The sequence below is a fragment of the Neovison vison genome, chromosome 12, assembly GCF_020171115.1.
Source record: "Neovison vison isolate M4711 chromosome 12, ASM_NN_V1, whole genome shotgun sequence".
Taxonomy (NCBI): Eukaryota; Metazoa; Chordata; class Mammalia; order Carnivora; family Mustelidae; genus Neogale; species Neogale vison.
In genome coordinates this window covers 96,527,829-96,549,507 of record NC_058102.1, presented here as the reverse complement: position 1 = coordinate 96,549,507, position 21,679 = coordinate 96,527,829, and the positions used below count along the sequence as shown (strand labels likewise).

General features: G+C 42.5%; 1 protein-coding gene across 1 annotated transcript; it reads left to right on the top strand.

Annotated features, from left to right (window-relative positions):
* Positions 1-716: 716 nt before the first annotated feature.
* On the top strand, positions 717-3,156 carry RPS26 (ribosomal protein S26). The gene is made up of 4 exons (XM_044228069.1): positions 717-827; positions 1,090-1,267; positions 2,381-2,511; positions 3,048-3,156. Exons 1-4 carry the CDS (start codon positions 825-827, stop codon positions 3,081-3,083), a joined length of 348 nt encoding a protein of 115 aa, XP_044084004.1. The 5' UTR covers positions 717-824; the 3' UTR covers positions 3,084-3,156.
* Positions 3,157-21,679: the final 18,523 nt, after the last annotated feature.

Below are 21,679 nucleotides of genomic sequence, written 5' to 3'. Positions count from 1 at the left end.
ATAATAGTACCTACTTTATAGGCTTGTTGAAGGTAAAATGAGTTAATATTTATAAAGCGCTTACTACAGAGTCTGGCGCTACGCTAACAGGAGCCAGGGATGTTTAAAGAAAAAAAAAAAAATACAAAGTGAGTAAGAAACAGCGTTAACACCCATGTATTTGTCCAAGGCCCTTCGTAGGTTTTGTCCATACTGGAAGGAGGAATTAACAAAATATTTTGTTTCCCCCAGGTCCCGGCTCCCTCACCACCCCCCCACCCTGCCCCCGTCTTCGGTTTCTCAATCCTACACCAACTAACAATACCGTCGGAGAAACAAGCCGAGAGCGTCCCCCGGTGGCACAGCGCCGCCTTCGGTCTAAGAGCTTGGGGCTAAGGGCCCGCCAGCTTCGCACTACAACTCCCATGCATCTCCCCGACTTTGCCCTCCGACGGGGTGTGGGGGGGTGCGACTTGTGGTGCTGCGCTGGCAACTTCCGCGCATAACGTCGCAAAAACCGGATAATTACAGCGCCCAGAATTACTTCCGGGGTAGGGAGTAATACCTGGTGGAGCTTGCTGGGTCGCGATTACCCTAGTTTTCTTCCGCCATCCGGATAAATAGTCCCATGGTCACATCCTACCACGGATAACACAACCCGAGAAGCGCCTTTCTACGCTTACATTTCAGCGTAAACGCTGAATAATAAAGAAAATCTGAGTAAAGTGGCCTGCCGCTCTCGCTATACGTCTCCTAAAACAGTCTTCCTGTGTGCGCGTAGGGATCTCGTACTATATAAGAGAGTCGGAGCCGGCGCTTTTTCTTTCTCGGGTCCCGCTTCCAAGATGGTGAGTTGTGGCGCGTGGGTAGTGGTAGGGGTCCGCGTGGGGACCTGGGAGGAACAGATTCTGAGGATGTGGGGACTTGAAAACCTGGACCATGGCGGAGAGTACACAGAGTGTCTATTTGCTTCGACCTTGGAGGGATGTGCGGAGGGGCTGAATGTCTTGAGTAGTCATTCTGGGGGCTTCCGGCACGGTTGTAGCCGGTAGGGGGCTAAAGTTGGGGAAGCTGCGCCCTCTTTGTAACAGGATCTTCATTCTGATGCAGACCAAGAAGAGGAGGAATAATGGTCGTGCCAAAAAGGGCCGCGGCCACGTGCAGCCTATTCGCTGCACCAACTGCGCCCGTTGTGTGCCCAAGGACAAGGCCATTAAGAAGTTTGTTATTCGGAACATAGTAGAGGCCGCCGCTGTCAGGGATATTTCCGAAGCCAGTGTCTTCGACGGTGAGTGAGCTTCTGGCACACCTGCAGGCTCTGTTCGTGGGCTGTTCCCAGGCAATTTCTGCGGGCCTTTAGAATTACTGTTGGTAAAAGAGACCAGTGCTTAGCTTCTTTTGTTTTAGCTTTGTCTGGACAGTGGAGGTCCTTGTGTGATAGTGCAGTCTTTGGGTCATGATTTGTGGTTATCTGTTCAGAGATTGAGATTGCGAAAGTGTTTAAGAGTTTATATCAGTATCTGTATCCCTAGCTATAAATATGGCAAATGGAGCACCCTTTCTGGGTTTTTGAAGGCTGGAATATTCCTTATAAAGATGTACAGAGTGGGGCGCCTGGGTGGCTCAGTTGTTGGGTGGCTGTCTTTGGCTCAGGTCATGATCCCCGGGTTCTGGGATGGAGCCTGCATTGGGCTCCCTGCTCAGATGAGAAGCCTGCTTCTCCCTCTCCCACTCCCCCTGCTTGTTCTTCCTCTCTTGTTGTGTCTTTCTCTGTGAAATGAATAAAATCTTAAACAAACATGTACAGACTGAGAGTTTTTTTTTTTTTAAGATTTTATTTATTTATTTGACAGATCACAAGTAGGCCAAGAGGAAGGAGGAAGCAGAGAGCCTGATGCGGGGCTGGGTCCCAGGACTCTGGGATCATGACCTGAGCCAAAGGCAGAGGCTTTAACCCACTGAGCCACCCAGGCGCCCCCAGACTGTCTTAATAAGAAATGTTTCAATAAGGAAGGTGGTCTTACTTGGTCAAAGGTGATACTTGGAGCAGTGTGCTTTCTGTTTGATCATTTATTTTTCTTAAGACAAATTAGTTTTCTTAGGCAAGGAGAAGGGGCCCAGGAACAGGCATTAGGACTGGTGCATCTTCTGAAGAAACTGGATTGTTGGTTTATTGCCAGTAGGCTGTGGATTTAGTAGCCGTGGTGAAAAGGATTAAAGGGGATTATTCGTTTGTAAAAATGTACCTGTTAACCAGAAACTGAATGGTTGCTTTGGAAATCGAACTTTGTAGGCGTGCCTGAGAGACACTTAAGTAGGTTTATTTTTGACTGATAGAATGGGAGGACAAGTGCAGTGTGGGTATGTAATACCTACTGTTGTGTCTCTTTCCGTTTCTTAGCCTATGTGCTTCCCAAGCTCTATGTGAAGCTACATTATTGCGTGAGTTGTGCCATTCACAGCAAGGTAGTCAGGAATCGCTCTCGTGAAGCACGGAAGGACCGAACACCCCCACCCCGATTTAGACCCGCGGTAAGTATCTTTATTTCTTATTTATTTATTTATTTATTTATTTTAATTTTGTTTATTTGAGAGAGAGAGAGAGAACAAGCAGGGGGAGAGGGAGAAGCAGGCTCCTTGCTGAGCAGGAAGCCCTTGACACGGGTCTGGATCCCAGGACCCTGGGAACATGACCTGAGCTGAAGGCAGGTACTTAACCCATTCAGCCACCCAGCCACCCCCATAGTAATTATCTTTTTAAAAAAGAGATGTGGAAGCCCAGAGGGGTGATGGATGAGAGACAGTATGAAGACCCCAGGAATCTCAGATTAAGGTCTGAATAGGTAAGGTAGGTGGGACTCACAACTAAAACATTTGTTTGGAGACTCTTCTAAGGAGGAGCTGTTAGAATCTGTTTCAGATGGAGTTACGTGTGTCATCCACACAGACCAGTTTTCCATGCATGTATGGCCCAGGTGCATTGTTAGTGATAGGAGGATAGTAATCAAGTTCTTTGTGGGGGGATTCTTTCATTAACGTTCTAAAATTTGCTGTTCTTTTCTTTTCAGGGTGCTGCCCCACGACCTCCACCAAAGCCCATGTAAGGAGCTAAGTCCTTAAGGACTGAAGAAAAGCTGTTCTCCAGAAAAAGAAATAATAAAAGGCAATTACACTTCATATAGCATGTTGAGTGTATGTTTTGTCAGTGTAGGAGTTGTATGTGTCATAAGGAGTGTAATTAACTTTTACATTCAAGTTGTGGAGTACCACATAGTCTTTCCATGGGGGAGAAAGTTTATCCATGTAAGTAAAACCTCAGCTTGGGTTTCTATTTTGTGTTCTTGGCCTTCCCAACTTGCATAGCTGTGAGGGGGGTGGTGAGGTACCTGTGTTAGGTGTTAGGTTAATGCGACCTTTTTAGTAGATTAAGCTGGTGTCTTAAAAATAGAGGTATGGAACTAGGAGGGTCAGGAAAAATGTGAATGAGGAGCACATCAGGAGACAATTTATAGACTGGGTTGTGCCTAACCCTGATGGGGGACACAAAGACTTCAATAGGAAGTGCATGACTTAGCCCTTCCCCCCCCCCTTAGATTTTATTTATTTATTTGACAGAGACACAACAAGAGAGGGAAAACAAGCAGGGGGAGTGGGAGAGGGAGAAGCAGGCTCCGAACTGAGAGGGAGTCATATGCAGGGCTTGATCCCAGGCCCCAGGATCGTGACCTGAGCCGAAGTCAGACGCTTAACAACTGAGCCACTCAGGTGCTCCAATGACACGGCTTTTAAGGAGATCTGTATTCAGGGGTGCCTGGGTGGCTCAGTGGGTTAAGCCTCTACCTTCGGCTCAGGTCATGATCTCAGGGCCCTAGAATCAAGCCCCACATCAGGCTCCTGCTCAGCAGGAGCCTGCTTCCCTCCCTCTGCCTGCCTCTCTGCCTAATTGTGATTTTTCTCTCTCTCTCTGTCAAATAAATAAAATCTTAAAAAAACAAAAAAGAGACCAGTATTCAGATCTTCCACTTCATAAAATTCATTTATTGGCCTTGGTCTGTTGCTAAACCTGTTTCTGGCCAATTTGTATCTTTCTGTGGCCATTTCTCTAAAAAAGATGTTCAGGATACCAGAAGCACTCCTAGAAACTTGTGGTAGTCCCACAAGAGGAAAGTTTCCACACAAAGTATGGAGGAGAGCTATATCTAATTCTGTGACAATGGTTTGTTTTTTGTGGAGTTCAGAAATTAGTTACTAGGTACAGATATACATGTTTGAAAAACCCATTTGGGAATTGATTGATAATGATTGGCTTTGCTAGTGAAGTTACAGGATTCCTCCTCCCCCAAACTAAGCTAAGCCCATAGTTTGGAAATTTTGATTGAAATACACATTTCAGCTTGGTTTCAGCTCAGGTCTTGGCTCAGCGTCTTAGAATTGCACTGCATCAGCCTAGGGCTCAGCAGGGAGCTTTCCCTCTCTCCCTCTGCCCCTCCCCTCCTGTATGCACTTTCTAAAATCTCTTTAAGATTTTTTATTAAAAAGTATGAGCAGGAGGAGAGGGGGAAAGCAGACTTTCTGCTGCGTAGGGAACCCCACACAGGGCTTGGTCCCAGGACCCTGAGATCATGACCTGAGCCAAAGGCAGATTAATTGACTGAGCCACAGGTGCCCCCTCTTTAAGATTCTTTTTAAAAAAATACATTTTAGGGACGCCTGGGTGGCTCAGTTGGTTGGACGACTGCCTTCGGCTCAGGGCGTGATCCTGGAGTCCCGGGATCGAGTCCCACATCAGGCTCCCAGCTCCATGGGGAGTCTGCTTCGCTCTCTGACTTTCTCCTCGCTCATGCTCTCTCTCACTGTCTCTCTCTCTCAAATAAATAAATAAAATCTTTAAAAAAAAAAAAAAAAGTTAAAAAAAAAAATACATTTTAAAGGGAGGGTCCCTGGGTGACTCAGTTGGGGTATTGGTTTGGGTTCAGGTCAGGATCTCTGGGTTGAGAGATGGACCTCCGACTTAGTGTGGAGTCTTGCTTGTCCCTCCCTGTGCTCCACCCCACCCCCATGCATGTGCTCACTCACTAGCTATCTCAAAATCAAAATACACATTTTTCTGAGTGTCTATCCAAAGGAATATGATAATGAGGAGTAGAGTATTTTGAAACCTAAAGCTGGCTCTTATTAATCGAACTCTAACTGAAAAATAACAAAATGAAGACTCCCAACTTGCTCATGGTCAACATACTAATGCATGTGCTGGAAAAGCTGGGGCAAATCCTGAATTTGTGAGAACACATTGTAGGTAGGAGTCCCATCATTTCAGGAGGCCCAGCCCATGAGGCAAATGCTCCTTCATCCTTTATGGTGTAATGACCTCTTTACACCAGGAGTAAACACTGGGTAGAAGAAAAAGGTCTGAGGTAAAAACGCTAAACCTGGTTCTCTCAAATGCCAGTTTATTTATTTATTTTTTTAAAGATTTTATTTATTTGTTAGAGAGAGGGAGAGAGAGCAAGCACAGGCAGACAGAATGGCAGGCAAAGGCAGAGGGAGAAGCAGGCTCCCCGCCAAGCAAGGAGCCGGATGCGGGACTCGATCCCAGGATGCTGGGATCATGACCTGAGCCGAAAGCAGCTGCTTAACCAACTGAGCCACCCAGGCGTCCCTCAAATGCCAGTTTATTAAGTAAAACCAGATTCAAGTAGTAAATCAGGCCATGTAACCACTAAGATATTTCTTGAAATTTCATTTATAGGTTTAACCTTTTTTTTTTTTTTTAAGAGATTTGATTTATTTGGCAGAGACAGAGAACATAAGCAGGGGGAGTGGAAGAGGGAGAAGCAGGCTTCCACAGAGCAGGGAGGCTGATGCAGGGCTCGATCCGTGGACTCCAGGATCATAACCCTAGCAGAAGGCAGCTTCTTAAGGACTGAACCACCAAGATGCCCTGCCATTTTTTTTTTTTTTTGAGATAAGCGTTTGGTTTTGTTTTGTTTTTTTAGGTCTTATTTGACAGAGATCACAAGTACGCAGAGGCAGGCAGAGAGAGGAAGGGAAGCAGGCTCCCTGCTGAGCAGAAAGCCAGATGGATGTGGGGCTCAATCCCAGGACCCTGGGATCATGACCTGAGCCGAAGGCAGAGGCTTTAACCCAATGAACCACCCAGGCACCCTTTGAGATAATTTTTTAAATGGCTCTCCCAAGACTGGGAGTTTAAAAGTTGATTTGTGGAGGTTTTTTTTAAAGGTTTATTTTTGTAATGTAAGTAATGGGACTTGAACCCACAACCCCCCAAGATCAAGAATCCCATGCTCTCCTGATTTGTGCTTTTTTTTTTTTTTGAGAGAGCACTTGTGGGAGAATGGTGGAAGGACAAGCAGACTCCCCCTGAGCAGCTCTATTCCAGGACCTTGAGATCATGACCTGAGCCAACTTAGGCACTGAACCCACTGAGCCACCAAGGTGCCCCAGTCTTAAAGTGTGATCCAGGGGCCCTGGCTGATTCAGTTGGAGTGTGCAACTCTTGGTCTTGGGGTTGTAAGTTCAAGTCCCACATTGGGTATAGAGATTACTTAAAATCTTAAAAAATGTGATCCTATCTCCAGGGAGCATATATGCCAGAGCCTAACAGCTAAGAATTGGTTGAGCAATTTCTCTACTTGCAGATAATCCCAAATTCATTGAGATTTTGGAGTGCCAGAGATGACAAAAGAGATTTTCATGTGCTTCAGGCTCTAAAGTAGACCCACCTCCCAACCAAATACCCGTTGCAAATAACTCAGACCTTGTCTTGTCTGATGGGCAGTCAGGACAGGATTTCCAGCTAGGGAGAGGCCTCCTATCATGCCATTAGAAGTAGCCTACAGCCACTGCCTTCGGCTCAGGTCATGATCTCGGGGTCCTGGGATCGAGTCCCGCATCGGGCTCTCTGCTCAGTGGGGAGCCTGCTTCCCTCTCTCTCTGCCTGCCTCTCCATCTACTTGTAATTTCTCTCTGTCAAATAAATAAATAAAATCTTTAAAAAAAAAAAGAAGTAGCCTACAAGTCAGCTTGTGTTCTCTGATGTTTGGACAGTAAAATGAATGGCTTCCTCTGCTAAGCTCTTGTGGACTAAAGTTCTGGTAGTTGGTCACAAAAAAGACATCTGAGTCTCCCATCTCCCACTCCCACCTACTTTGACTGGACTTGATTAGGTGGGAAGAAGCCAGTTGCAATCTCAACACCTCCCTAACTTTCTGAAGTGTGTTCAGTTTCAATGTATAAAAGTATTCATCAAGCCAGGTAGAAGTCTCTGGGCTAGTCGGTCTCTGTTCCAATGCCTGCCTTGAGGTAATTGGATTTGAGGTCAGTTCCCATGGTAATCAGGGTTTCACTGATGTCCTGGACCATCCTTTGCCTCAAGCCCAAGTCTTGTACTTTGTTTTGTTTTTGCCTACGTTTCCATAACTTACCATGTAAGAGAACAAAATTATTCATTGTCTGTCATACTAGGTTAATATCCTGCTTTATACATTTAGTTCATACATTTATTCTTTTAGTAACTATTAGGTATAGAAGGGTGTTGACTTCATATGCATTAATAAGCTAATAGGTTTCTTAAAAGAAACTGAGCCAGTAGATAAAAAACAGGCTAGAATCTAAATTTGTTCATTTTTTCAATAAGTTTTATTTGCCAATGTGTTTGGCACTTAGTTTCTTGGTCCAAGTCTCCCATTAAACAGGGCTGTCAGGTTAAGAACGTAAGAGAGTGGACTCTTAGATGTAATTCTCACATCTGATAATTCTGGCCATGTGAGCTTGGGTGAGTTCCTTAACCTCTCCAACCGCTTTTTCATTTTCTTTTTCTTTGTTGTTTTATTTTTTTAAGGAGGCTCCATGCCCAATGTTAGGTTTAAACTCAAAACCCTGAGATAAGGGTCCTATGCTCTATCGACCAAGCTAGCCAGGCACCCCTCTCTCCAATTTTCTAATCTTAAGGTGATCATTCCTATTTCACAGTATTTTTGTGAGGTTTGAGTGGTATGAAACAATCACTTATTCAAGAAATAAAATGTGTCAACCTACAATGTGCCAACCATTTCTAAATACTGAAGATCCTAGCAATGGCCAAAATAAAAATACATAGAGCTTACGTTTTAGGAGGGAGCAGTGTGAGAGGGTGAGTGGGTGTAAAGAAGGACTATAGTTTTATATAAGTTTTATTTAAAATGCCCTTATGGGGACGCCTGGGTGGCTCAGTTGGTTAAGCAGCTGCCTTTGGCTCAGGTCATGATCCCAGTGTCCTGGGATCGAGTCCCACATCCGGCTCCTTCCTTGGCGGGGAGCCTGCTTCTACCTCTGCCTCTGCCTCTGCCTGCCGCTCTGTCTGCCTGTGCTCGCTCTCTCCGTCTCTCTCTCTCTGATAAATAAATAAAATCTTAAAAAAAATAATAAAATGGCCTTATGTCTATAAGGTTGATAACATTTGATCAGAAAACTAAAGAAAGAGCAAGCCATTTGGATAAATGGGGGAAGAGCAAATGTCTTCAGGAAAGAGTATGCCTGGCACGTCACAGAAAGAAGCAAGGCAGTCTGGATAAATTCAAGTGAGCTAGGGAAAGTGGTTCATGTCTACAATCCTTTATATGAAATCCTTGACACCTTACTTGCTTTGGAATTTGTTTTGACTTTAGAGCAGTGATAAAGAGCATATACTGCTTAACATACAACATCTTCAAAGGGATCTGGAGTAGTACCCAGGATTAAAACATATAATTTCTGTAGCAAAATATAAGAATAATCATGTAAATTACCCAATATGAGTTTCAGATCAGGTTTTGTTGCCATAGGACTTCCAGAAGTACTGGGTTTTAGAGTTGCTTTGATTTGTCTACTGCAGATAAAAGATTGTGTACCTACCAAAGGTACACAAAGTCAGATCATGTGGGGCCCTGTAGGCCCTGGCCAGCTCTGGACTTCACTCAAATTGTGATGGTAAACAATGAGATGCTACTTCACAATCTCTAGGATGGCTTTAATAAAAAAAAGACCATAAGTTCTACACAATATGTGACAAAGTTGGAACCCTTGTACACTGCTGGTGGGAATGTGAAATGATGCATTTTGGAACACAGTTCTCAAAAGTTCCAGTTAACATATGACCCAGCCATTCTACTCCTAGATATATACCCAAGAGAACTGGAAATATATATTCACACAAAAAGTTGTTGTATATGAATGTTCATAGCAGCATTATGCACACTAGTCAAGAAGTAAACAATGAAAGTGTTCATTAACTGGTGAACGAGTGTTCATTAACTGGATAAACAAAATATGGCATATCCATACAAAGAAATATTTGGCCATGAAAAGAAATGGGGTGCTGCTATATGCTACATTGATGAACCCTGAAAACATGCTAAGTGAAAGAAGCTAGTCATAAAAGACCATATGTTTTATGATTCTATTTACATGAAATGTCCAGAATATGCAGATCTATAGAGATAGAAAGTAGAGTAGTGTTCACCTAGGGATAGGAAGGTGGGAGGAGAGGGGTGTGATTGTTAAATGCATGGGGTTTCTTTTAGGGGTAATGAAAATATTCTAAAAGTGATTAGTGGGGCGCCTGGGTGGCTCAGTGGGTTACGCCGCTGCCTTCGGCTCAGGTCATGATCTCGGTGTCCTGGGATCGAGTCCCGCATCGGGCTCTCTGCTTGGCAGGGAGCCTGCTTCCCCCTCTCTCTCTCTGCCTGCCTCTCTGCTTACTTGTGATCTCTCTCTGTCAAATAAACACATAAAATCTTTAAAAAAAAAAATAAAAGTGATTAGTGATAGTGACAGCTTTGTGGACCATACTAAAAGCAGTTGAATTGGGGCATCTGGGTGGCTCAGTGGGTTAAGCCGCTTCCTTCGGCTCAGGTCATGATCTCAGGGTCCTGGGATCGAGTCCCGCATCGGGCTCTCTGCTCAGCAGGGAGCCTGCTTCTCTCTCTCTCTCTGCCTGCCTCTCCATCTACTTGTGATTTCTCTCTGTCAAATAAATAAATAAAATCTTAAAAAAAAATAAAAAATAAAAGCAGTTGAATTGTATACTTTAAATCATTGAATTATATAGTATGTAAACTATAGCTCAGTGCAGCTGTTATAAAAATAAAGCATGAAAAAATAAAGTGTGATGGTAATCCGTGAGAGTTGTTTTTCTTTCTTTGTTTTTTCCATTGGAGACTTTGGAGCACAGCAATGACATGATCTGACTTAGATCTGTGAGTTCAGGAAAAATCTTGGCTATTCATTTTATTATACCACAACTAGCTCTGAAATACTAGATGAGTATTTCCTGACTTCAAGAACCTGTGTGCCTCCTTTGGTATTTCTCCCGTACCTACACTGAATTGACTTACTCCTTACATATATTTATCATGAAAAAGGAAATCATATCAATATTCTAAATGGAAAACAAATTAACTTTTGCCATAAATAGAAGGTAATTTTAAAAAACTACTTAAGCTTTTAAATTAAAAAAAAAAAAAGTTGGGGGGGGGCGCCTGGGTGGCTCAGTGGGTTAAGCCTCTGCCTTTGGCTCAGGTCATGATCTCAGGGTCCTGGGATCGAGCCCCACTTCGGGTGTTCTGCTCAGTGGGGAGCCTGCTTCCCCCACCCTCTGTGCTTACTTGTGATCTCTCCCTCTATCAAATAAATAAATAAAATCTTTTAAAAAAATAAATTAAATTGGGGCGCCTGGGTGGCTCAGTGGGTTAAAGCCTCTGCCTTCAGCTCAGGTCATGATCCCAAGGTCCTGGGATCGAGCCCCGCATTAGGCTTTCTGCTCCGTGGGGAGCCTGCTTCCTCCTCTCTCTGCCCGCCTCTCTGCTTACTTGTGATTTCTCTCTGTCAAATAAATAAATAAAATCTTAAAAAGAAAATAAAAAATAATTAAATTAAATTAAAAAATAAATTTAAAAACAAAAGTTGGGGAACCTGGACGGCCCAGTCAGTTGAGTGTCTGACTGTTGGTTTTGGGTCAGGTCTTGATCTCAGGGTCATGAGATCAAGCCTGTGTCAGTCTCCACACTCAGTCTCCTTAAGATTTTCTCTCCCTTGCCTTCTCCTCCTCCCCCACATGCTCGCTCTCTCTCTAAAAATAATAATAATAATAATAATAATAATAATAATAAATCTTTTTAAAAAGTTGATTGCTATTTTTTATCACCAAAATGATTTTTATCACCAAAAGTGATACTACCTGGAGTCATCCTATATATATCCACTGGAAATGTCTCTTGAGCTGTAAGCTTATGAGGTTAGGGACAATGTCTAGATGGTCAATTATATTGCCTGACATACAGTAGGTGCTCAACATTTGTGGATAACTAAACATGCTGGGCTTATTGAAAAGTCAGGGATGAATGAAGTCTCCTTTGTGTGACTAAGAATCACCTGTGCCAGTTGAATAAATTTCATTCCTAATCCTACCTCCACAAAGCAGGATTCAAAGATCTTGAGTGTATGGGGCACCTGGCTGGCTCAGTTGGTAGAGAATGTGACCCTTGATCTTAGGGATCCTGAGTTCCATCCCCATGTTGGGCATAGAGTTTACCTATAACAACAACAACAAAGGTCTTGAGGGTAGAGTTTGGGAATCTGCATTTTAATAATTTCCCAAATGATTCTGATACAATGGGTCTACAGACCATACCTTGAAAAATATCAAAGAATTGTACTAGAAAAGAAAAAGAATATGCATGATTAGGTTTTCTCTAGTTTGGGAATAGAAACATGGAACTTATGGAGTTACTTCAGTCATGATTGGTGGTGAAGGAGTCCAAGATCAGTTGAGAGAGAGGGGAAACCAAAAAAGAACTGATTGGGAAAAGTAAGGGTGGCTGAGGGACTGAGGGTGTTGAGCAAGAGGGCAAGGTCAAAAGGCATAGGGGATGTGGTAAAACATATTAAGAAATATTTAAGACCTATAACAGATACTTTTATATCCACCTCCCAGCTTAAGAAAGAAAGGGTTACCTGTAGAGTTGGATCTGTCTGTGAATTCCTCACCGATTGCATCCCACTCTCTCCCTCCCAGTGGTAACCACTACACTGAAGCTAACTTCATCATTCATGTGAATTTCTTTGTGCTGATATTTTATATATATATCTTCACATTTTACATCCAACTGAAAATGTTAAGTGGACAGATACAAATGTTTGGAGTTTAAGGGAAAGAGGCCTAGGCTGGAAAAAATTGGGGTATCATCACTTTATAATTGGTTTTTAAGTCATGAAATTGGATGAAGTTGGCTAGGAAGGGAATATATAGATGGGGAGATGGGGAGAGAGAGAGAGATAGAGAAGACTAGAGACTGAATTCTATATACTTCAAGGTTTAGTAATCAGGGAGAGGAGGAGAAATCAGCAGGAGAAAATAGGAAAGGCCAATGAGGTAGGAAGAAAACTAGGATATGATGAGGGTCCTAGAATTCAAGTGAAGAAAATGTAAGAAGGAGGAAGTGATCAACTGTGCCAACTGCTGTTCATAGGTTAACTAAATTAAGAATTGGGAATATGGAATTATTGGTGACCTTGGTGAGAAATTTTAATGAAGCTGGTCCAATGGTAGTGGGTTATCAAAACTTGTTAACATTAGTGTCACTAAAGCTGGTATACAAACCCCCACTGTTAAATTTGACTGGCTTAAAAAAATTTTTTCAGTGAAGAGTTGGAGGCAAAAGCATGATCATAATAAGTTCAAAAGAGAATGGGTAGAACGTCTCTAACATATTATTGTTAAATATGATCCTAACTGTAAAGAGAGAATGGGATGGGAGAACATTGAAGACATCTTTTTCAAACAGATTTGCTAAAAAAGGAAGGAGGACAGTGGCTGGAACACTGCTGTGGGGTCAAGACAGGGATTTTATAAGATGGTAGAGGGGCGCCTGGGTAACTCAGTCCAGAAGTCTCTGCCTGCGGTTCAGGTCATGATCCCAGGGTCCTGGGATCGAGCTCTGCATTGTGCTCCCCACTCAGTGGGAAGCCTGCTTCTCCCTCTCCTACTCTCCCTGCTTGTGTTCCCTCTCTTGCCATGTCTCTCTGTCAAATAAATAAATAAAATCTTTTAAAAAAATGGTAGAAACATCATCATGGTTGCTTAAGGATGGGAAAACAGAGAAATAGAGAAAAGTAGGTGATATTGGAGACAGAGAAAGCCATGTACTTGAACAGACAAGGGGTGGAGTCCAGGGCGCGGATGAAGAGGTTGGCCTTGAGTAGGAGCACAGACAGTTTACATAAATAACAATTTAGAATACATAATGTAAAAGCAGATGGGTTGTGTAAGGACCTATTTAGCCAGAGCGACTCCATCTTGGCTAAAAGCCATTTTGTTGTTTGTGCAGTAAAACTTAAACTGACCCTGCCCTCCCCCCACCCCCCACCTCCCAAGAAACTTACTTAGAAGCCAGTCTGGGAAACCAGTAAAATATGGTCGGCCAGTTCCTGATAACAGAGCCCAGAATACAAGGACGAGTCAGGCCAGGTGGAGACATCCAATCAATAAAAGTACACATGCTGTCTCCCTAACCACCAAAGAATGTAAACTCCGCCTTTTTGGCGCCAAACTTAAGCGCCAGTTCTAACCAGAGTAATAGATTAGTTCAAACAGCTACTAAAGGGTAAATTGTAATTCAGTTGGCCACCTGCGTGTGACCTAACATGGCTATGCAACTTTCTCTATGTGTTACAATCTCATTGGCCACCTATGTGTGGCCAGGCTTTTGCTCTATATAAGGTAATCTGTAAGATGGGAAGTGGTCGCTCTCTTCAGAGGCGGCCCTAACCAGTCAATCAATTCTTGAGGATGTAAGATGGGGAGGGGTCGCCCTCTTCAGAGGTGACCCTGACCGGTCAGTCAATTCTTAAACCTGTAAACGGGGGGGTGGTCACTCTCTTTAAAGATGGCCCTGACCAGTCAGTCTAACTTCAAATGCTTAACATAAAATAGAGCTTTGCAGAACTTTCACTTTGTCTCAGTCTCGTTCCCCTGGCCGATCAATCTAACTTCTAATACTTGTCATAAAATAAAACTTTAAATAACTTTCACTTTGTCTCAGTCTTGTTTTGTTTAATAACGGACCTAACATTGGGGGCTCATCTGGGATTAAATGACGAGAACTGAGCCAGCATCAGAATTTCTGGGAAAAGCCTCCGGAGGTAAGATCCTGTCTGTCTGTCTGTCTGTCTGGTTGCGGAGCTCCGGGGGTATGGCCCACTGGAGAGAAACTGGACGCAGTATTGCTCCCAGGGCTGGAGTGGATGTGGGGACGCCCCATCCCTCCATTGGTGGATCGCCAGGGATTTGAGTCCCCATAGGCAGGCAGGGGACCAAAAAAATCCCCACCAGTGGCAGGTTGTGTTTTTGAGTTGGGATTATATCTTGCACACCCTTTGACTTGATATCTGGTTGAGGAAGGGCCACTGGGTCTGTGGTTGTCTTTGTTTTGTCTTTTTGTTGTCTGTTGTGTTGTTTGTTATGCTTGAAGGAATGGGGCAAGCAGAGAGAAAGAGAACTCTGACTTCTATCTCTCCGTTTCTCCTAATAGATATGAGGCTTCTCCCTTACTCATTTCTTGTGTTAATGGCTATAACTGGAGCCAACTGTGGTTCATCTAACTCGAGACAGAGACTTCAAGGAATATTCCCAAGCAGCTACCAAAACTCCCTTTGTTTTGGAGACGTTCCCTGTCTTCTCTGGCCCGATATGGATAGCCTAACCCCTCCCTCCTTGCTGGCGGGAAAGCATGGCATCTGCTCCTCTGTTGAAACTAATGAGCTCTAAAACTGGAATCCTTTCTCTGCCTTCTGGCAGCACTTTGTTCTTCTGTCTCCCCCTTCTGTTTCTACACCAACCTGGGTCTTGCCTGCATAGCTGGCCTCTAGACCATCCTCGGTGCTTCCTGCGCCATGGCTCTTTCTCTGTCAAGGAATGAAAAGAACACCCCCTGAACCTAACATCCCCCTACTCCAGATCTTCCCACCCGTGTCTCAGGTAAACATTCTAAATGAGTGGGCCCAGGTGGAAAGTGAATCTGTATTTGAGCTAAGTTAAGTTTGCTGGTTTAATTAAGATAGACATGTCTTTGAAGTTACAGCAATAAATGTGAAAACTTTATTCTATCAAAGTTTACTTAAGGTCAAATAAGCTCATGTTATTTGTTAAAATCTGTTAGCAAAAAATGACTGGACTGATGGTTAATTGTCTGTCTCAAAGTTTTAATGGGTAATTGTTAAAGTACCTTTCAAAGTCTTTGGTAACCTGAAACTTTAAAGTTTTGGATGACAAATTAAATTAAATTATGGACATCTAGGTCTTAACCAAATGGGATAAAATGCTAAAGCATTGAGTACTCGATATAGGTTTGTGCCTTTGACTTCCTAATGCAAAAAAACTAAAAATATTTAAATCTGTTGGTAAACATGTTTTGTGCTTAACTGATTCATAATTTGCCTCCTAAAGAATTCTGTTATAACAGTTCACAATTGGTTTATACTTAGTCTTCACTAGAGATTAAGATGTTTCTTTTTTTTTTAAAGATTTTATTTATTTATTTGACAGACAGAGATCACAAGTAGGCAGAGAGGCAGGCAGAGAGAGAGAGGAGGAAGCAGGCTCCCCGCTGAGCAGAGAGCCAGATGTGGGGCTCAATCCCAGGACTCTGAGATCATGACCTGAGCTGAAGGCAGAGGCTTTAACCCACTGAGCCACCCAGGCGCCCCAATTAAGATGTTTCTAAGAGTACAAAATTCTACTAAATGTAAGACTGATGAAAATTTAAAAAAAAATCCCTGTATGTAGGAAAGTAGGAGATATGTAAGAAAGATTTAAGAAATAAAAATTCATTTTGTTAAAGATAAAAGAAGGTAATTTTGTCCTAAATGAGAAGGTTGTTTGGAAGAAAATGGCTTGGGACAAAACCTAAATGCAAAAGCAAGTTGTAGAAGGTTTGTGAAGGGAAATCTTCAGAAAAGGAATTTTAGGTATGGTCAGGACAGACTAAGATTAACTGTACACATGAAAAAGAGGGCCTAAGAGAGTGAATAGTTTTATCTTAAGGTAAAAATATCTGGTCGCTCCAGAACATGAAAGGAGATAAACTTGAGGGTATGAAATAAGTCATAGAAGGCTTAGGGAAAGTAACTTTTATTTGCCTTGGTTTATGGGTTTAAAAGAAAACAATAAGGGGCGCCTGGGTGTCTCAGTGGGTTAAGCCGCTGCCTTTGGCTCAGGTCATGATCTCAGGGTCCTGGGATCGAGCCCCGCATCAGGCTCTCTGCTCAGCAGGGAGCCTGCTTCCCTCTCTCTCTCTCTGCCTGCCTTTCCATCTACTTGTGATTTCTCTCTGTCAAATAAATAAATAAAATCTTTAAAAAAAAAAGAAACAATAAAATATGTTGAAAATTTAACCATGTTAGATCAGTTTTGGTGAATTTATTCACAAGAGAAAAAAAGGCTAATGAATCTTTTCCTGTAAAATGTTTCCATTCAAATGAGACATAGTATTTATTTTTTTTAATTTTTAAAAAGATTTTATTTATTTATTTGACAGGCAGATCACAAGTAAGCATAGAGGCAGGCAGAGAGAGAGAGAAGAGGAAGCAGGCTCCCCGCTGAGCAGAGAGCCCAATGTGGGGCTTGATCCCAGGACCCCAGGATCATGATCTGAGCCGAAGGCAGAGGCTTTAACCCACTGAGCCACCCAGGCACCCCAAAATGAGACATAGTATTTAAAAAAGAAAGACTAAAGCCCTGTGTCATGACAAATCTATATTGGTGATCCACTCAAGTACAAAGTTTTCCTAGATTAATTGATCTACTGTTAAGAAGAGAATGTAAATGGTTTTCTCTTTACCTGCCCAGAAAAAACAGTTTCTATGTTTTGTTTTATCAGGTATTTAACATCCGTAATCCTATTTAGGCATGTATTTTAAAAGATTTCAACAAACTTCCTCAAGATTAAAATATTGAGCAAAATCTTGATTCTCTTATAAAATGAGTTTTGTCTTAAAGGAGATTCACATAAAGAACTTTCAGGACAAAGACAGGTCTTTGATATGTTAAAAATCCTAAAACTGAAACAGGTAAAATGTCCAGAAGTAAAAACTGCATTCAAAGTAAACCAGAATTAGTAACATGGGAATAAACAAGCTAAAAGATTATAATGTTATGTCTCTTAATGTTTTATCTCATTTTAAACATTGCTGGTTCTCTAAAGTTTGCTTTTCCAGACTAAGGGCATTTTTTTCTTAAGTTATCTATAACTTACAGAAATGTAAAAATACTCATTTGTAAAGAAAGCAAGACATTCAACTTTTCTCTCTGTCTGAACCCTCTGAAACCAAAGGTCTCAGCAAGTATCCTTTCTTCCATGGTAATCAGTCATTTGCATAAGTTCCATAAGAATCTGTTCTCCTAAAAAAAAAAAAAAAAGAATCTGTTCTCCTTGTAACAGGACACTATTAAAAACTCTAGTTATTTTACCAAGACTTTGACTGGAATGTCATATTTTAAAAAGACTCAGACAACTTAAAGGAACTAAGGTTGACTTTATAAAACCTGGAGCCATAAAGCCCCTTGAAATTGTTGGCCTGATACCTTGCTTACAGAGTTCCCAGCAGCCTCACCAGGTGAATAAAAAAATGTCACTTCCTGGAAGGTGCAGGAACCTCAGGATACTTTGGGGACCTCAGTAAGAGAAATTTGTCCAAATCAACAAGTATTGCAGGCATGTCTGATAGCAAATATATGGCTTGGCTTCTGGCCTAGAGAGACTCCTTATAAAATTTCCAGCAAAGCAGATTCTAAAAGATCTATATGATCACTCATTGTTCTTATTGAGTTTATGTAGATAATTAGGCCAAATTTGTTAAAACTGGAACTGTTTTTTGGGGCACCTGGGTGGCTCAGTGGGTTAAGCCGCTGCCTTCGGCTCAGGTCATGATCCCAGGGTCCTGGGATGGAGCCCCACATCGGGCTCTCTGCTCAGCGGGGAGCCTGCTTCCCTTCCTCTCTCTCTGCCTGCCTCTCTGCCTGCTTGTGATCTCTGTCTGTCAAATAAATAAATAAAATCTTTAATTTTATATAAAATTAAAATTATATAAATTTTATATAAAATCTTAAGATTTTTTATAAATAAAATCTTTAATTTTTTTTAAGATTTTATTTATTTATTTGATAGAGAGAGATCACAAGTAGGCAGAGAAGTAGGCAGAGAGAGAGAGAGAGAGAGGAAAGCAGGCTCTCCACCTAGCGGAGAGCCCGACGTGGGACTCGATCCCAGGACCCTGGGATCATGACCTGAGCCGAAGACAGCGGCTTAACCCACTGAGCCACCCAGGCGCCCCAAAATCTTTAATTTTATATAAAATTAAAATTATATAAATTTTATATAAAATCTTAAGATTTTATTTATTTATTTGACAGACAGAGATCACAAGCAGGCAGAGAGGCAGTCAGAGAGAGAGGAAGGGAAGCAGGCTCCCCGCTGAGCAGAGAGCCCGATGTGGGGCTCGATCCCAGGACCCTGGGATCATGACCTGAGCCGAAGGCAGCGGCTTAACCCACTGAGCCACCCAGGTGCCCCAAATAAATAAAATCTTAAAATTAAAAAAAAAAAACTGGAACTGTTTTTCAAATAAATTGGTCCTGATTTGGCTATCACTAAAAATGAGGACTATTTTAGAAAAATATTATGTTTTAATAATACACCTTTAGGGACACCTGGGTGGCTCAGTTCGTTAAGCGGCTGCCTTTGGCTCGGGTCATGGTCCCAGGGTCCTGGGATCGAGTCCCATATCCGGCTCCTGGCTCGGCAGAGAGCTTGCTTCTCCCTCCCACTTTGCCTGCTGCTCTCCCTGCTTATACTCTCCCTTTCTGTTAAACGAATAAATAAAACCTTAAAAAAATTCTTTAAAAAAAAATACACCTTTATTGATGTTAAATTCTAGATTTGATTGTCTTTAAATGTTTGTTTACCTAAACTAGACAACTTAAGGTAAACTTCAGAAAATTACACAATAGCTCATTTGTTGGTCTTGCCTTTACCAGTCAGTTAGCTCCAGATATAAGAAAGAAACTTCAGAAAATTAAAGAATTTAAAGAAAAACAATCTGACTGAGTTAATGGGAATAGCAAAAAGATGTTTAAGAACAGGAAAAATATGGGCACAAATATATGTTAGTTTTTTTTTAAAGATTTTATTTATTTATTTGACAGAGAGAAATCACAAGTAGGTGGAGAGGCACGCAGAGAGAGAGAGGGAAGCAGGCTCCCTGCTGAGCAGAGAGCCTGATGCGGGACTCGATCCCACGACCCTGAGATCATGACCTGAGCCAAAGGCAGCGGCTTAACCCACTGAGCCACCCAGGCACCCCTATATGTTAGTTTTTATGGATACCTTTTCAGGCTAGGTAAAGGCTTTTTCCACCAAACATAAAACTGTAGAAATAGTAGCCAAAAGCTACTAAAAAATAATTCCTAAGTTTGGATTATCTCTCATGATCGGGTCAGACAACAGCCCTGCATTTGTGAGTTCAGTCTCACAAACATTGGCCAAGACCATGGGCACTAATTGAAAACTACACTGTGCCTACCGGTCCCAAAACTCCAGATAAATAAAAAATAATAAACCAAACTCTTCAAGAAACCTTGACAAAGTTAATTCTGGAGACTGGCAGTAAATAGATAAATCTCCTTCCCTTCACCCTCCTTAGGGCACAATATTAAATTAAATAATACATATGAGATCTCTTGACAAGTTTTCTCCCACTTGCCAGTAATCCTCTATAATCAGAATATTATTACAGATGATCCTTACCATGCACAGAGACATTTCTTCACTGTCAACACTGGATTCAGCTGCCTCCATCTTTCGTAACTCCCCTACATTCCTCAACTGATCAATGTTGACCCAAATAGATAGGGACAACTCTACGCCCCTATTCAGCAGGAAGAAGTTACAGAAGATGAGACCTTCCACCTTCAACTACCTTAAAGATTTAAGGGTCAAAATTGTTCAGGCAAGGGCACCTGGGTGGCTCAGTGGGTTAGGCCGCTGCCTTCGGCTCAGATCATGACCTCAGGGTCCTGGGATCGAGTCCCGCATCGGGCTCTCTGCTCAGTGGGGAGACTGCTTCCTCCTCTCTCTCTCTCTCTGCCTGCCTCTCTGCCTGCTTGTGATCTCTGTCTGTCAAATAAATAAAGTCTTTTAAAAAAAATTGTTCAGGCAAAATAATAAAAGAACAAAAAACTAACTGATGGATTAACACACTATTCCTAAAAAAGGGGGGGGGGTTCTGCATAACCCTAAAAAAGAAATGCTGCTTCTGGATAAATCACTCTGAAGTCATTAAAAACAGTCTGACAGGGCACCTGGGTGGCTCAGTGGGTTAAGCCGCTGCCTTTGGCTCAGGTCATGATCTCAGGGTCCTGGGATCGAGTCCCGCATCGGGCTCTCTGCTCGGCAGGGAGCCTGCTTCCTCCTGTCTCTCTCTGCCTGCCTCTCTGCCTGCTTGTGATCTCTCTCTGTCAAATAAAATAAATAAAATCTTTAAAAAAAAAAACAGTCTGACAGCTGTTAAAAAGACTAGATGAATGCAAACAACAGCAAAACTCCTAGGGATAATATAAAAGTTTGTTCAACTGGTCTCTGTAAATAACTTCCCTAATATCAGCAATTGCAGGCCCCTGGTTTTACTATTACTAATGTTACTTTTTGGCCCCTACATTATAAATGCCCTAATGTCATTTGTACAAAAAATTGAAACGATAAAAATGTTAGTCTTACATGCTCAATATAAGCCCTTACAAAAGGAGGACATAAAACTGACTGAAAAGGGGCGCCTGGGTGGCTCAGTGAGTTAAGCCGCTGCCTTCGGCTCAGGTCATGATCTCAGGGTCCTGGGATCGAGTCCCACATCAGGCTCTCTGCTCAGCAGGGAGCCTGCTTCCTCCTTTCTCTCTGTCTGCCTCTCTGCCTACTTGTAATCTCTCTCTGTCAAATAAATAAATAAAATCTTTAAAAAAAAAACTGACTGAAAAATTGAAAATTTGACTAATCTCTAAAGAAAAGGGGGGAATATAAGGACCTATTTAGCCAGAGCGACTCCATCTTGGCTAAAAGCCATTTTTTTTTTTAAGATTTTATTTATTTGTCAGAGAGAGAGAGAGAGGGAGAGAGAGCGAGCACAGGCAGACAGAGTGGCAGGCAGAGGCAGAGGGAGAAGCAGGCTCCCCGCTGAGCAAGGAGCCCGATGTGGGACTCGATCCCAGGACGCTGGGACCATGACCTGAGCCGAAGGCAGCTGCTTAACCAACTGAGCCACCCAGGTTTGTGCAGTAAAACTTAAACTGACCCTGCCCTCCCCCCACCCCCCACCTCCCAAGAAACTTACTTAGAAGCCAGTCTGGAAAACCAGTAAAATATGGTCTGCCAGTTCCTGATAACAGAGCCCAGAATACAAGGACGAGTCAGGCCAGGTGGAGACATCCAATCAATAAAAGTACGCATGCTGTCTCCCTAACCACCAAAGAATGTAAACTCTGTCTTTTGGGCGCCAAACTTAAGCGCCAGTTCTAACCAGAGTAATAGGTTAGTTCAAACAGCTACTAAAGGGTAAATTGTAATTCAATTGGCCACTTGCGTGTGACCTAACATGGCTATGCAACTTTCTCTATGTG

Coding starts and splice junctions, on each gene's coding strand:
- RPS26 (XM_044228069.1), top strand. Junction 1,268..2,380: donor CGAAGCCAGTGTCTTCGACG/GTGAGTGAGCTT, acceptor TCCGTTTCTTAG/CCTATGTGCTTCCCAAGCTC. Junction 2,512..3,047: donor CACCCCGATTTAGACCCGCG/GTAAGTATCTTT, acceptor TTTTCTTTTCAG/GGTGCTGCCCCACGACCTCC.